Here is a 16,615-nt window from a genome sequence, read left to right on the forward strand (position 1 = left end):
TGTTCATTTTCAAATTGTACCTTGAAACCTCTGGGCAAATTGGGAGCACCGAGGGGGGGGGGGTTGGGGAGGATAACAAGAGGACTGAGACAGGGGAGGAATGCAGGAGGGCAAGAAAGGAGATGCCTTGATAGAGGGAGACAGTACAGGTTTGGAGAGAGGTCTGGCACAGGGGAAATGTTAGGGGATCCACAGGGTTCTGAATAATTATCAGAAACCTTCAAACTAATGATATCATTGCGCAAAATCAATATTTAAAATTCTAATCTTTAGCCACATCCTCACATGTTTTGACTGTTTTTAAGGCCAAGACTTACGATGAACAGGAGGAGGACAAAGGGAGAAAGATGGAGGGAGGTAAAGACAATTGGCCGCAGAGGGAAAAGGGAAGAGGAGAGTGAAGGAGGAAAGAAGAAAGAGAGATGAAAGAGAAAGAACCATTGATTAGTCATTCGTAACCCCTGTATAAAATTTAATATACTTTGATAATAGCTTGGCATTTATACAATATTCTTTCTTCAATGACCATTTTTATCGAATAAATTTTGTCTAAGATAAAAAAAATTCTCCAGGCGGTGATGGCACATGCCTTTAATCCCAGCACTCGGGAGGCAGAGGCAGGTGGATCTCTGTGAGTTCGAGGCCAGCCTGGTCTACTGAGCGAGATCCAGGACAAGCTCCAAAGCTACACAGAGAAACCCTGTCTCAAAAAAAAAATTCTACTAAAATTAAATGAAGGAATATCTGGGAAATAAACAATATTTATTACTGGTGATTACTGGCCCAATTATTTGGTAATCCTTCAGGAAGAGTGTCATCTGGGCTTGAAGAAATATGGTGATGGTTACCTCTAAGAGGATTATCAGCAGGCACCTAAACTGTTCTTTTAAAAAATCAGGGATACAACAGGTAAAAGGTTTGTTGCTTATCAAACATGGAGGAAAATGAAAGAAAACTAACATCCATGTTCCTCTGGCCTATGAGCCCCTTTAAGGTTTCCATTAAAAGTCCATAAAAATCCAAGTTTTTAGACCATGTGTGGTGGTGTGTGCCTTTAATCCCATTACTCGGGAGGCAGAGGCAGAGGCAGGAGGCAGAAGTAGAAGGATCTCTTTGAGTTCAATACCAGCCTGGTCTAAAGAACAAGTTTCAAGGCAGCCATAGCTAAATAGTGAGACCTTGTCTCAAATAAATAGGTTCATGCAAGTGTATTCATATACCTTTATGACATATTAGACTGAAAGATGCAGAGAACTAAACTATTATGTATTTTTTTAAAAGCTACAACATCATGCAACGTAAGAAAATGAATCCTGTATCAGTGCTTCTCACCCTTCAAAGATCACGGAAATTAGCTGAGGACTTTGTTACAGTTCAGTGCTCAGAGAGACACTGATGTTCATTTTCAAATTGTACCTTGAAACCTCTGGGCAAATTGGGAGCACCGAGGGGGGGGGGGAGATGGGGGAGGATAACAAGAGGACTGAGACAGGGAAGGGATGCAAGAGGGCAAGAAAGGAGATGCCTTGATAGAGGGAGACAGTACAGGTTTGGAGAGAGGTCTGGCACAGGGGAAATGTTAGGGGATCCACAGGGATGACCCCAACTAAGAATCTAGGCAGTAGTGGAGAGGCTGCCTTTGATGCCCTTCCCCTGAGACTAATGACTATCTTGGCTACCATTCCTAGAGCCTTCATCCAGTAGCTGTTCAAAGCAGAAACAGGCACCCACAGCTAAGCACTGAACCATACTCCTGGAATCTAGTTGCAAAGAGGAGGGATGAGCAAAGGAGCCAAGACGGTGCTGCAGAAACCTGCAGAGACAGTTGACCTGACCTACTGAGAGCATGGAGACTCTAGTCCCAAAGCTGGGGAACCAGCATTGGACTGAACCAAGCCCTCTGAATGTGGGTGCCAACTAGGAGGCCAAGGCAGTCTATGGGACCTCTAACAGAGGAGCCAGTGTTTAACCCTAGAGCACAAATGGACTTTAGGAGCCCATTCCCTATGGAGGGATACTATTGTAGCCCAGATACAGCAAGGAGGGCTTAGGCCCTCCCCCAAATGTTGTGGCAGACTTTGATGGTTCCCCGTGGAAGGCCTCACTATCCCTGGGGAGGAGGTGGGAGTGGGCTGAGGGGGGGTCATGGTGGGGAACATGGGAGGATGGAGGGCGAGGGAATGGGGGGGATGCATATGTAAATATGAGTGCCTCTAAAATTTAAAAAAAAATGTACCTTGACCACATGGAACATGGTGCTACATGCCTAGCACACACTCCAGGGTAATATTACCTGCAACAGTTTCTCATTTGTGGTTTTCATTTCTATGTACTTGACTTGTTTTTCAGGAGACATATTTTTGATAATGCCATCTGCTGCTTGCTTTTCTTGTTCAACTTCTTCTTCTACACTTCTGATTTGTTTTTCCTTCCTGAAATCAAAAGCATGGAATGTTCCTGTTAGTTTATTGAGAAAAAAAATCAAATAATTTTATTTAGAGGTACTTAAAAAGAAAATCAACCATAGTATATAAAAGAGAGTCCTTATATTTCTATTTTAAAAGTATATAAAACTTCATCCCCTTAGCACACACTTTTCTCTTCTGCATTCCCAAATCCAGTTTCTTTATTCTCCATTTAAATGTATGAATAAAAGAGAAAGATTATCAAATATAATCTCTCAGGCCTTGTGTATATATTAGGGTTCATTTAATCTTTTGGTAATCTGTAGTGATATGCCTTAAGACCAGAAGGCAGGGCTAGCCATTAGCTGACCATAGAGGTCTGGAGGTGTGTACAAACAGACAGGAAGTGAGAGAGAGGAATATAGGTGGGAGGAAACAGGAACTCCATCTCTTTTCACAGTCTGAGGATTTTATAGCGGTAAGAGCTCTAATGGCCTGCTGCTCTGCTTCTCTGATCTTTCAGGTTTCACCCCCTAATATCTGACTCCAGGCTTTTATTATTAAGACCTATTAGAACTTGTGTTACAGTGATCACACTCCAAAAGTAAGTTTTAGATTTAAAATAATGACTTTCAAACATCTTTGAATAAGTTAAACTCTGTATAGAAAGTCACTACGTAAATCAAGGCAGCTCAGACTGAACTGGCCAATATGGAGAGCTACACTGCAATATGAATACTTTTTTCAGATTTATTTATCTTATGTGAATGAGTGTTTTGATACATGCATGTATGTGCTCCGTATGTGTGCCTGGTGCCCACAGAATGCCCACAGAAGTCAGAAGAGGTCCTCTGCAACTAGAGTTACTGAGATTTGTGAGCCACCATGTGGGTGCTGGGAATCAAACCCCAGTACTCTGCAAAAACAAGTGCTCTTAACCACTGAGCAATTGTGCCAACCCCACAATTAGACTTTTTTTTAAAAAGAAAAATCATAGACTGGGTGAGATGGTTCAGTGAGTCAAAGTGCTTGCTGCACATGCCTGATAATCTGTAAGTCTGTGGAACCCAAAGCAGGACAGACCAAATCCATACATTCGCCATGTTAATTGGGCACTCAATGTGCACATGTGTATACACAACAATAATAAAGTTCTAATAAAAACTTAAAAAGAAATTATACCTTAGGAGCAATAATATGCTTTGCTTAAATGTGCTTTTACCTATTGCTTTAAATACAATGCTGCAGTGGTTTGAAAGAAAATGGCCCCTAAAGGAGGTGTGGCCCTGTTAGAGGAAGTGTGTCACTGTGGGGGGTGTCCTTTGAGATCTCTTTCGCTCAAGCTTCCCTCACTGTGACAGTCAGTCGACTTCCTGTAGCCTGCATACTTCAGCACCATGTCTGCCTGCACACCATCATGATCCCCTTCATGATGTTAATGGATTACACTTCTGAAACTGTGTGGTGAGCCATCCCAATTAAATGTTTCAGTGTAAGAGTTGCCAAGGTCATGGTGTCTCTTCACAGCAATAAAAACCCTAACCAAGACAAATGGGTATTTAACAAGCATATTTTAGTACCACAATACATTAATTTCCTGAAAAATATAACTATTACATAATAATAGCAATGATCATTCTAATCATGCAATCATAATATAATCACAAGAAATACCATTAGTGTACCCTGTATTTTATTTTCTACACAATCAATTACTAATAGGGTACAGAAACTTTCTATTTAAAAATAGTATGTTTATGAATTCTTTGGGAATCATATAATGTATTCTGATCCCCTATTCCTCTCATATCTGCCCTCTCTATCCTCACATAGCTCCCTCTCTCCCCCCAACTTTTGAGTTCTCGCTTGTACTCTCAGTACAGTGCAGTTTATGTTATGCAATTCTCATGGGAGTGGAGCCTGTCCTAGAAAAGTGGTTGACCTACTGGGGTCATTTCATTAAAGAAAGCTGAGAGAATTTATTATTACCACCCACTCCTTTAATCTTGGAACTTGAGCAGCAGAGGCAGACAGATACCTATGAATTCAGGACCAGTCTGGTCTACATAGGGAGTTCTGGGCTAACCAGAACTGCATTGTAAGAGCCTGTCACAAAAAGGAGAAAGAAAAATGGAAAGAGTGAGTTTGATTAACAAATTTTTAGTACCCAGATCATGAATTTCTCACTGGTTTTCAAAAATCTGATTAACCTATCATTATTTATGGCCTCGGCTCATAGATAACAATCTCTACTGTCTTCAATCAATTAGCGGCTAAGTCCATTAGATCCACATACCTTCTATACACTCACATCCTACAACTAGCAAAAGGAACCGAAACTTAGAACATTTCCTACAAACATCTCAAATCAAGGTAATGTAACAACAAACAACTCAGAATTCCCACTCACTTTTGCCTCACTCTTGAACAGACAGTGATATCTTCCCTCTGATCATCAATAATTATAATGTAACAATGTGCTTTCTGCTACCAAAATATAGGTGAGTGCATGAACTCACAGAAAGCTGAAGCAGAAAGTGCTATTTATTTCACTCTTTGTTTTATCAAGTTTACTAAAACATTAAGGAGCTATCTTTTGGGGGAAAAAATCATTCTACATTCTATTATTCAACAAACACTGTTTCTTCCTATGTCCATTGCAGTTAAATGGGAGCTAATATTGTATAGTATTCCATTTACAGAGGGCTAAGATTACATCACAAGGAAGGTATCTTATTTTCGGAAGGCATTTAATGGCTGTCCGGTCTTTAGACGGCTTGAGCACTTTGCCCTGGTTATAACCTGGCAGTAAAGTGACTAATAAAAGCCAGATACCATAAAATGGGCAAACAACAATGTTGAAAGACAGCAGAATATAAAACTTGGTGGTATACTTTTAATTTGAATCTAACAAAATACAAAATAGCTTTATAATTAACCCACATTGCTCTAAAAACATCTTTCAAAAATACTCTAAATATTGTACATTTTAACTCACAAAATAAAATTGTCAATATTTTGATAAAATTTTGAAACAAAACACAAAAACTAAGCAAACTGTTATTTATTTCACTAAAAAAGTCAAGGCTGTCTTTAAGAAACTAGGCTTCTAGTCAATCTTTTGCTAAGGAACGCCAGCTTCTTCCTAATCACTAGTTAACTGGGTCCAAAGGTTAAAACAGTGAAATGCAATCATCTGACACAGGTTTTCCTGATGGTGTAGAAGAACCAGAATACATGTCTTGAGCACACCCGTCTCAGATACAAAAAGGACAAAGCAAAGGTAAGATCTTATATACTTAAGGTCTGGTTGTTGTTACTGAGTTTAAAAAAAAATTAAGTTTGTTACATCTGTAGAACAACCCTTGCCTTTAGTGACAACGAGCAAAAAAACATGATCATATTTTCACAAAATAGCCAATGGCTCTTTACAAATAAAGTTTTCATCTAGCTAATCAAATTTTTAAGAACGTTTTTGAAGTTTTTAAATGTTAATCACAGAAGTCTGAAGTAACTTTCACCTTAAATCAAATTTACAAGATTAAAAGAATCATTAGTTGAAATTATTGAAATTGGATGATAACTACTATTATTAAAGAGTTTTCAAAGATAATTTCCAATATCAGTTATTTATTATTTAAGTTTTAAAATTCAAAAATCACATAGTAGTTAAGAAAAGGAATAAAGCTAACTTAATCATTAGCATCTCACTCCAAATGTACTGTATTATGGTATAAATATCTAAAATATTGAAGGACAAAATTACTTCCAGGCTTTATTTAATAAAATCAAAGTAAATACAGCATCTTTTTATCTCCTGTATGTCATGTAAAAATAGGCCAAAATTCCTAAATTCAATTTGAGAAAAACCTCGAAAGAAATGGCTTTTTTTAACTGCCTTTTTAAAAATAAACTTTTGAAGAAATGGTTTTGTCTGGGGATTTATGTAGCATCACAACACTCACTCTCTGTTAATCTCTCCCCTAGCAACAAATATGAAAAAGCCTATAGACAGTGTAGGTTACAACTTTAAGCACAATAATGCTGCAGATATGTTCAAAGTAGAACCTTGAGTATATGTTGCTTTCAAGTCTAAAATTCATTAAGAAAAATGTTTCTAATCTATATACTTTTCTTTTAGTACACTATAGAAAACAATTACTAGATGACAAATATAATATGATCCTCTAGCCCCTTCTCTCCACTGGCTCACAGCCTACCTCCACTCCACTTTATTCCTCGTCTGTTTTTTTGTTTATTGAGACAGGGTCTTTGTACTCTTGGCTGTTCTGGAATACACATGAGGATCAGGGTGGCCACAATCTCCTACAGATCCTCCTGCCTCTGCCTCTGCCTCTGCCTCTGCCTCTGCCTCTGCCTCTGCCTCTGCCTCTGCCTCTGCCTTTGCCTCTGCCTCCCTAGAGTTGGGATTAAAAGCATGCACCACCATCCATGGCCCTCACTTGCTTCTTTTCTCCAGAGAAACTCTTCATTTAAGTCAGTTAGGGTTTTTATAGCCTATTTGCTTTCTTTAACCATCATTATCCCATATGCCTGAAAAACCATTACTTCCCCTCCCTCACTCATGTGTGCATACCACTGTGACATCAGTACTAGTTGACCATACCACTGTGCAAGCTATCAAAGAGGCTGTACAACTACTCCTAGATATCATTAAGTATAAGTAAGCTAGCTTTCATAAATGACCTAGGCATCTCCTTTTTTGGCCAATGGTGTGAAATAAGTTGTAGCTTAGTCCCATTTCTGGCTCTAAAAGAGTGATAAAATGTATATGGTATGAAACTTACATTGTATAAAATCTAGGAGGAAAAAGAAGACAGGAAATAAAACTAAACAGATCAACAAATTGAAAGCAATGAACAAGTGGACAAGAACAGACCAGCACTGAAAAATAATAAATTCTTATCACCTATGAGCAAACAGACTTCAGTAACTTGAAAACAATCTTCTTACTCTACTTTGTTTTTCGACTTCTTGCTTGGATGCAATAAACTCTTTAAACAAAAAACTCAAATAAGTATAACAAATGCTTTAAAAAGGTAAAAGTGACTAAATTTTAAAATATCCCCTAAAGATGACAGGAAATAATTATACCCTTTCAAATATGTGATGACTTTGAGAAAACAGGTAAACAGGGAATATTAAATACCATCATAAATAAAATGATGAGTTGAAAATGAATGCTAAGAATATTAACTTTTTAAAGGAGCAATTTCTACTGTGAGCAGGATGTTGAACACACACCTATTAAGTTTGGCTTCTATTCAAAACTTGACTACAATAAAAGTTAAAGGTAAAGGGAATTATAAACTCACAAGAACAGAGAGAATGGACTAGGGAGTAACAGTAGTAAAATTTAGAAGTCTAAAAGTTAGTTAAATGGTAACTGCAAAAGCAAATTTTTCCCATGTTAAACAGTGGGAAAAAAAAAAAACAGAAAGCCACTTGATTTCTATTACAGGAACTTAGAATGTTCAGGAATTACCATTATCAGGTATTTTGGAAGTAGAGGAGAAGGCAAGAAGTCCTCTGTACCTCTGCCCTGACACGTGGTGTTCCTCCTTTACGGAAGGTAAGAGCTTTCTTTTTCTTGGAGGAATCTGGATACTAGGCCCAAGTGAACACTGTTGAGATGAACTTATAGCTGACACACCAAATATTAGTATTAAATCACCTTTTTACCACTCTGTTTTTGGAATGATGGCTACAAAGCCTTCTGTGTACAGGAAGTAATTTAGAAAAGTTATTTTGTGGAATACAACTAGTCTGAAAGGAAGGCTAGTTGAGACATTTGAGAGCTTCCTCAAAAGTCCAGCACATTCATCTACAGGAACATCTAAAGTCAGTAATGCATACACAAACACACAGTTGAGGGGAAAAAGGAAGGAAGGGAGGAAGAGAAGGAGGAGGAAGAAAATATATCCATGCAGCAGGGCCTACTGGGAAAAAATACTAAGAGAACAAAAAGAGGTCTAGAATCTAAAGGATGCAGGAAAAAAAACAAAACAACAAAAAACCCTTAGGGATAAACTTGAGATTATCTCCAAAATGTAGAGCAAAACTACAAGATATATAAGATAAATATTTTAAGAAAAATATATGTAAAAGAAAAAAAGGAAATCAGTACGTCCTCAACTTCTGAAGTTCATCTTTTGAAATGAAATTATTTTCTTTTCTCTTAGCCTTCGATATGAAAGTCACATGCTTCAGGACCTTGTTCTGGTCATTCTCTAATCAGGGTTTATCAATTCTCCAATAAGAAAATAAGGATTTGGAAAAAGAAGGTTATTCCAGATGGTACAATACACAATTTAGGCAGTTCTACAAATAGTATTACCAATCAGTGCAATAATTCAAAAATTAATTTTCTCAGAAATGAGTAATGTAACTTCCAGATTGGAAGAGACAACCAGGTACCCAATTTGACTGATGAAAGCAAACTAAAAAGGCACAAGATCATGAAATTGAAAATAGTGACTTCAGGTGCTTTGAGGATTAGGGAGAGGCAAGTTAGATAAGATGACGAAGAGTGAGAAAAATATAAGTACTGAAATTTAAAGACAATGGCCATCAGCATTTTGAGGGAAAATTATTTCCTACCTAGAATTCAATTTCTAGCCAAAATCTGTAAAGATTAAAAACAACAAAAAGGGCCAGGCATTGGTGGCGCATGCCTTTAATCCCATCACTCGGGAGGCTGAGGCAAGCGGATCTCTGTGAGTTCAAGGCCAGACTGAACAACAGAGTGAATGCCAAGATAGGCTCCAAAGCTACACAGAGAAACCCTGTCTCGAAAAACAAAACAAAATGTCCTTCCATGGTCCTTCTTGGAAGTTACGATGCCCACCAAAAACCCAAAACAATAAAACAAGACAATGAATCCTAAAAAACAGAAATCTGTAACAAAGACTGCAGAGAATGTGCCCATAAAAGATCAAAGTCAGACATGAAACTTCATCCACTAGTCAGCATGTCTAGACTTAGCACAGCAACAGGCTCCAGGAGAGGCTTTCCATGTAGTTGACAATAAGGAAGTACTTACTATGCACTACTAACTGAGAAATTTGCTATGGGAGAGCACAGAAATAAAGACAAACACACACACACACACACACACACACACACACACAAAACAAAACATGGAACATTACACACATTTTTTTAAAAGCTCAGTTTAGCAGAAAAAAGTCTAAAATGGAAAAAGTAATCATGTTACATGGTTCAGTAACCAATAGTTTATATGTGATTATGATATTATAAACCCTGAATATTCATCTGGTAAAACCCATTAAGTATATGTTAGAAAGTGAACAGCCAATGTACTGGAGATATGGTAGAGAATACTTCAAAGAAAAGTAGTAATTTTTATCTTCTACCACTACAAATCATTCTATAATATCAATTCAACACCCAAAATTGAAATATCAACAAGTACCAATTTAAGTATATACTTAAGTATGTATGTAATTGTAAATATACATTCCTCTGGGCTTTTTATCTAACCATTTGCTGAAAATTTTTAACACAAGTATTTAAATTGTTTATAAGGCTTTTTTCATTAGATCTGAAGCTAATAAGACACTCCAGAAAAATACTGAGTTTCAGGGGCTGTGATGGTTAATATACAGGATAATGAAAGGCAATGTGATTGCTTCACAGTTCATGTATCTTAAAAGAAAAATATATGTAAAAGTGAAAAGGGAAATCAGTGTGTCCTCAACCTCTGAAGTTCATCTCTTGAAATTATTCTCTTCTCTCTTAGGCCTTCAATATGAGAGTCACATGTCTCATGACCTTGTTTTGGCCATTCTCTACGCTGCTACTATTTGACAAAAGCCAGGCCTCTGAAACAGTAAGTTTTTACAACCAATAGTAAAAAAGGTAGTAAAATATATAAAAACAAAAGACCAACAAAAGAAAAATAAAGACAACTGATGAACTATTAAAAATTAACTCTTGAGAACCAGTCAGGTATCTTCACAGCTAAAGGTGCTTGTCACCAAGCGTAGCAACCTGAGTTCCATCTCCAAAACCCACTATGAAAAGTGAGAACTCCTGAAAACTGTCCTCTGCCTCCACATGTGCCATGACATGCATGTGCATGGAGAGACACACACACACACACACACACACTCATACACACGCACATGCACACGCACACACACACACACCATACACATGTGCAAATATAAATAAAACTTAAAAATTAAATATTTGCTTATCTATATATACTAACATTCTGTAACCTCTGAGCAAAAGCATTCTTTGTTTTGTAGAATGAATTGGTTTCAAATGGGAATAAAATGATGGTTAAGCAGTTAAGAGCACTCTCTGCTCCTACAGAGGACTCAGATTCAGTTCCCAGAACCCATAGGCATCTGCAACTTCACAACCAGGAGTTCTGAAGCACTTTTCTGGCCTCCACAGACACCAAGCAGATACATGATGTACATACTTACATGTAGGAACTCACAAATAACATAAAAATAAAAAATAAAAAAGCTGAATAAAGTCAAACTCTGAAAATTTTCACTATAAAATCAGAGATTAGTTTCAAGACAAGAAAAAAAAAACTATGAGTTCAAAACATAGGATGGGGCAAGAGAGCTGAGGAAATGGTTTAGTGCAAGCAAGAGGATCTGAATTCCACCCAACATTGACCTCTCCTCCTCCTCATGCACATACTACACTATATACAAAATAATAATTCTGTAAATAAATAGTACATATCCCAGGGATAGAGCTCAGTGGGCATGCTTTTGTCTAGTGCCCTGGGTTCAAGCCCCAGTTCTGCCAAAATAAAAATTTTAAGTAACTAAGCTACTTAAAAGTGTTGGGTTGGCATACACCTGTAATCCAGAATGTATTAGCATGAGGCAGGTTGATCAGGAGTTGGCCAGCTCATGCAAACACTGGGATCCTATTGCAAATAAAACCAACACCAACACAAACAAAAACCTACCAGCATCAATCAATAAAAATCATAACATGTAAGAAAACTCACTGACATAACTTACCACCATCTGACTGCATTACTGTATCAATTGTAGAGACTGTCAAGAACTATTTATTTGATGTATAGCCACATATGGGAATCATTTCTTGTATTATATATAGCTCATTAACAATCATGATTTAATTTGATATTGTTTTGAGACAATATATAAATCAGACTGTTCTTAAACTTACAGAGATCCATTTGCCTCTGCCTGGGTTCAAAAGTGTTTATCACTACAGCCAGCATGGTTCTATATTTGATAGAAAGCAATTTCTTAAAAAAACAAGGTTTCAGGCTGTTAAAGCAACAGATTGGTGGGCATTGACTTGAATTATTTAATATGCCTAGGTATGTGATAGTATTGCCACAAACTTTAAATTTTAAAGTTTCAACAACTTTCAACAACTTTCCCATATATATCTATCGTGCATGCTAACAGCTAACTAACATCAAATAAAGTTTTAGTCTGTTTTGTTTAGTTGTTTTTTGTTTTTTGTGTTGAGAAAGCATCTCACTGTATAGAAAGGTTGGCCTTGAACTTGTTAGTATACTGCCTCAGTCTCCCCAAGTGCAGAGATCACAGGCATGTGCTAACATTCCTAAGTAAGTCAACAAATTGTTATTTATCTTGTATTTCTCTAGGAGAAATATAGCAATATTCCTTCTGTAATGCTTATATAGTAACAGGTGAAAGATAACCTGTGGAACAAAGTACTCTCCTTGAGTAGTTATACTGGAATTTCCTTAATCTTTAGCATTTCACCTCCACAAAGAAATGTTTATTCTTTCTTTTTCCAATTAAAGTATAATTTTTCCAGAATTATTTTTATCTAATATCTCATCTTGGACATGTAATTTTAATCACTTCTGTTAGAATTTTTTCCTGATTAAAGCACTTCTATTTTTTCTTTTCTAGGAAGTCAAATATAATTTCACGGGAAGGAATTATTCCTTGATTCCAGAGGATATCAGTAACAATGTTACCATCCTTGATCTCAGTTATAACCAGATCACCCTCAATGCTTCAGACATCAGGGTGCTACAGATGTATTCTTTACTCACAGAGCTCTACTTAATGGAGAATAACATTACTGTCATATATAATAATAGCTTCAGTAATCTCTCCAACCTGCAAATTTTAAATATCTGTGGAAATGCCATCAGTGTAATTGAACAAGGCTCATTTGTTGGCTTAAATGAAGTAAAAGAGTTGTATCTTTGCCAAAACAAAATATTACAACTGAATCCCAATACATTTGTGCCTCTAAACAACCTGAAAGTACTGAATCTGCAAGGCAACTTGATAAGCCACTTCGCTGCACCACAACTATTCCATCTGGAGTTACTAACTTTGGATGGCAATCCATGGAACTGCACCTGTAGTCTACTCGAGTTGCAGAACTGGCTGAACAAGTCTCATGTGACATTAGGTAAGCAAAAAGACAATGTAACTGAGCTTTGATGGCTTATGTCAGAATTAGAATAGATAAAAGAAAACAGCTTGGCTAGAAGTATTGCTCATTGATAGACTCAGGCCTTGAACTTCAATTTCTAGCACAGTTAAAAATAAACCAAAACCAAATAAATAAATAAGTAAATAAATAAATAAATACCAAAACCAAACTAAAAAAGAACAACAAAAAGTTCTAATTTAATTTAAAAAAGAACAACAAAAAGCAAAAGACCACCTGAAAGAAACTGCAGAATAGACACGCTCTCACCTTACCTGGTAAGAGGTAGTAATTTAAACATTGGTATGTACAAGAAGATAGTATTAAACATGCAGAGTCATTATATACTATTAATTCTACATGTCAGGTATGGTAGTGCAAACCTTTAATTCCAGAAGTTGGAAAGCAGAGGCAGAGTTCTGTGAGTCCCAGATCAGCCACAATGAGATTATACAGTGAGATCCTAGCTTTAAAAAAAAAAAGAGTAATTTTCCTTCATACTTCCTATATATTACTTAGGGTATTGTATCACAAAATACTCAAGAAAAGGAGCCTTAGTTTTATTTGTTTTCCAGCACTGGGGCTTGAACTCAGGGTATTGTCTTATTTTGTTAACTGCATATCATCATGCTCTGCTTAGGATCTAGATTATAACAATAATCTTAATAATCAGAGACTTTCTAGCATACAAACTAAACAACACATACTGCACTTACCCTGTATAACAGGAATACATATACATCAACACTCATGTTGACATGCAAATTCATCAGAAGTTCTTTTCTTACAATAAAATTTTTTGTTTCATTTATTTTATATTACACGTTTAAGTGTTTTACCTGCATGTGCACCATGTGTGTACCAGGTACCTGCAAAGGTCAGAAGAGGTCACTGGATCCCCTAGAGCTAGAGTTAAGGATGGTCATGAGCCATCATGTGGAAACTGGAAATTAAATATAGATTCTCTCCAAGAGTAGCAAGTGCTTGAACCACTGAGATAACTTTCCAGTCCTTCTTATTGTCTAATGAAACCAACTTATCAAAAATTCTAAATCAACATTGTGTTATGAGCCACTTCTATTGTTTATAATACATCGCCATTTATTTCTTTACCAGAAAATGAGAGCATCACCATGTGTAGCTACCCAGATGACCTAAAGCACTACAGCATCAAGTCAGCACCCTTTTCAACTGAATGCCACTCTAAATTTATTTCCACTATAACCGAAGATCTTTATATTGATTTTCAGTCTATTGGGAATTCAACTTCTAACAGCCCCTTAAACAACTTAACAAAGAAGTCAGGTAATGTACTCATTTTGTATATTACTATTGCTGAAGGTGTTTGACTAACCACAAGTTCTCTTTGTCTTTCACTACTTTGAGTTTTACGAACAATGTAAAAGAACAATTCATCTCAATGAAGATTTACAAAATATTGTGATTCCAACGGAGGCTCTATTAGATATCATGCACATGAAATTGTGTATTAGTTAGCTAACTATTTTACTAGTCAAGACACTACACTTTACAAGTATAAGTTAATGGTTTTATGTGAGCTGATAATAATAGCTGGTTTTGTTTTAATATGGACTACTGCATATGCATGAGAGGGGATAAAAGTCTACACACAATATTCATTCATGTGTCAAAAAACCACATGCATGTAGTCTGAAGATTAATTTTACACAATACTTTTTGGCATCTGTGTTTTTACTGTGGTCTGATCCTTGAGGACAGCTATGGAATTTCCACTTGTGAAACCATGTTAGTGATCAGAGTTAGTTACAGATTTTGGGTCTTTTAATTAGAATTGCTCAACTTTAGTCATTTTGGAAAACAATGTTCTTTGACCAAATTTTTCTTTAGTGTATTAGCAACTTTAATTCAAAGAAAACTGTAAAGTATGTTCCTTTCCAACATTGCTTGACTTATATCAGCTTAACAACATCTCTCTCTCTTCTATTTAAGAACATGAACCTCTTGGAAAAAGCTGGGCTCTCCTTGTTGGTGTTGTCATCACTGTACTGATAACTTCACTCCTCATCTTTATCGCTATCAAGTGTCCAGTATGGTATAATATTCTGCTTAGTTACAATCATCATCGCCTAGAAGAGCACGAAGCAGAAATCTATGAAACTGATCTTACTAGAAACCCAAGTTCTCTTTCACAAATCACAGATACGAACTCTGAAGACACCACAGTAATATTTGAACAGTTGCATTCATTTGTGGTAGATGATGATGGGTTTATTGAAGACAGATATATAGATATCAATGAGGTACATGAAGAAAAATAATTTTATCACGTTGAAATTTTGAAAAATATTATCAGTCTACTTACAGCTTAGAGGAAAAGATTCTTATTTGACAAACAAAACTATAACCAGCAGACTTTTGTATTAACCAGTACCTTATGTAAATATCATACAATTATTTTTTACTGTATTGCACAATCAAGTCTAAATGCAGTAACTCATACTCTGATTAGCTAGAAGTTGAAATTTATCTACACTACCTGCATTTACTAGTATCAGGAATATTCAGGAAAGTACATGGATGATTATTTACTAACTAAAATGAAATGATTCTGGTATTAACAAATACATATGCTGCAGTGTCTGAAATTATACTAAAATTTTAATCAATCAATAAAGAAATTTAAAATTTAAATTTATATCACCAAAGTGAGGAACAGTGAGCTTTGACTATGGTAAATTGGTCTTATGCTCATAAATGAATTCACAGAATTGGAGAATAGTTTTTAATGCTGCCTGAGCCTAAAAACAAAATTTCCTTAAAAATTGGTAGCAATTTAAAGCACAGGTACAATAAGCCCTAATAATCACTACTGATTTTGACAGTGATTATTAGGAAGGGTTATACATACAATTGCCATATTGAATTTTACAATGTTTCCCAAATCGTTTTCTATAACACTGATATTCCACAATGACACCAACAAGCATTTACAGAAAGAGAAAAAGGTACTTGGTCAAATTACCAAAAGAATCTGAATTTAAACAAGGTGAACTAAGATTCTTCCCTTTAGTGCTTATATAGATTATACTAAGCTGAGGTGTTCTCTAATAACTCACAGTAAAATATTGAGTTCTGAAGAGCATTTATATAGCATGTGCAATACCCTGTGTTTTCATTACCTCTCTCCCTCCCTTCCTCTCTCCCTCCCTCCACCAGCCCCCTCCCCCATACACACACAGAAACTTTAAAATTTACTTGACAACCAAACCCTTTCTTGGAAATATAGCTAACAGCTCACAGCACATTAACAGACCAAAGGATACACCCTGGAAACACTAGCCCTAAATAGGAAGGGTCTATCTAAAGCAAAATATTTACCAATTATCTTATGATGGCTTGACTGCAAATATAATCTGAACCACTTACCACTTTAAATAGTGGAATTAAAAATCAGCAAAATCTGTGTTTTACCATTCTATATGTGGGAAAACTTAAGTGTATTTATCTGAATATTTTAGAGATAAGGCTATCTGTAAAACACTGAACTTTACTTATGGATAAAATACGTAACATATTTTCTATGATTTTCTTCATCCATATACATGAAAGGGGACAGTGACTAGAATGGAAGACAGAGCACAGCTGAAATGTGCTGACAGAACTTACTTGGAAATGGATACATGGGTATACAATGCTCTAATTCCGATGTTCCAATTTCTAATAAATAAAGATACTCAAAAGAATATACATGTTAGGGC

The 16,615-nt window shown here is 36.2% G+C and overlaps 2 protein-coding genes across 4 annotated transcripts in view; one reads left to right on the top strand and one right to left on the bottom strand.

The window, feature by feature from the left end:
• Ift74 (intraflagellar transport 74) overlaps positions 1-16,615 on the bottom strand; it is a 65,769-nt gene that overhangs the window by 29,213 nt on the left and 19,941 nt on the right. For all 3 annotated transcript variants that reach the window (XM_027400418.2, XM_035439802.1, XM_035439801.1), the window contains one exon: positions 2,294-2,432. In XM_027400418.2, the coding sequence (XP_027256219.1) occupies positions 2,294-2,432 (139 nt within the window). The remainder of the gene's footprint in view (positions 1-2,293; positions 2,433-16,615) is intronic.
• Positions 10,198-15,175, top strand: Lrrc19 (leucine rich repeat containing 19). The gene is made up of 4 exons (XM_035439804.1): positions 10,198-10,278; positions 12,341-12,854; positions 13,992-14,180; positions 14,847-15,175. Exons 1-4 carry the CDS (start codon positions 10,198-10,200, stop codon positions 15,173-15,175), a joined length of 1,113 nt encoding a protein of 370 aa, XP_035295695.1.

This window comes from Cricetulus griseus, chromosome 2 (genome assembly GCF_003668045.3).
Source record: "Cricetulus griseus strain 17A/GY chromosome 2, alternate assembly CriGri-PICRH-1.0, whole genome shotgun sequence".
In the NCBI taxonomy this organism is placed as follows: domain Eukaryota; kingdom Metazoa; phylum Chordata; class Mammalia; order Rodentia; family Cricetidae; genus Cricetulus; species Cricetulus griseus.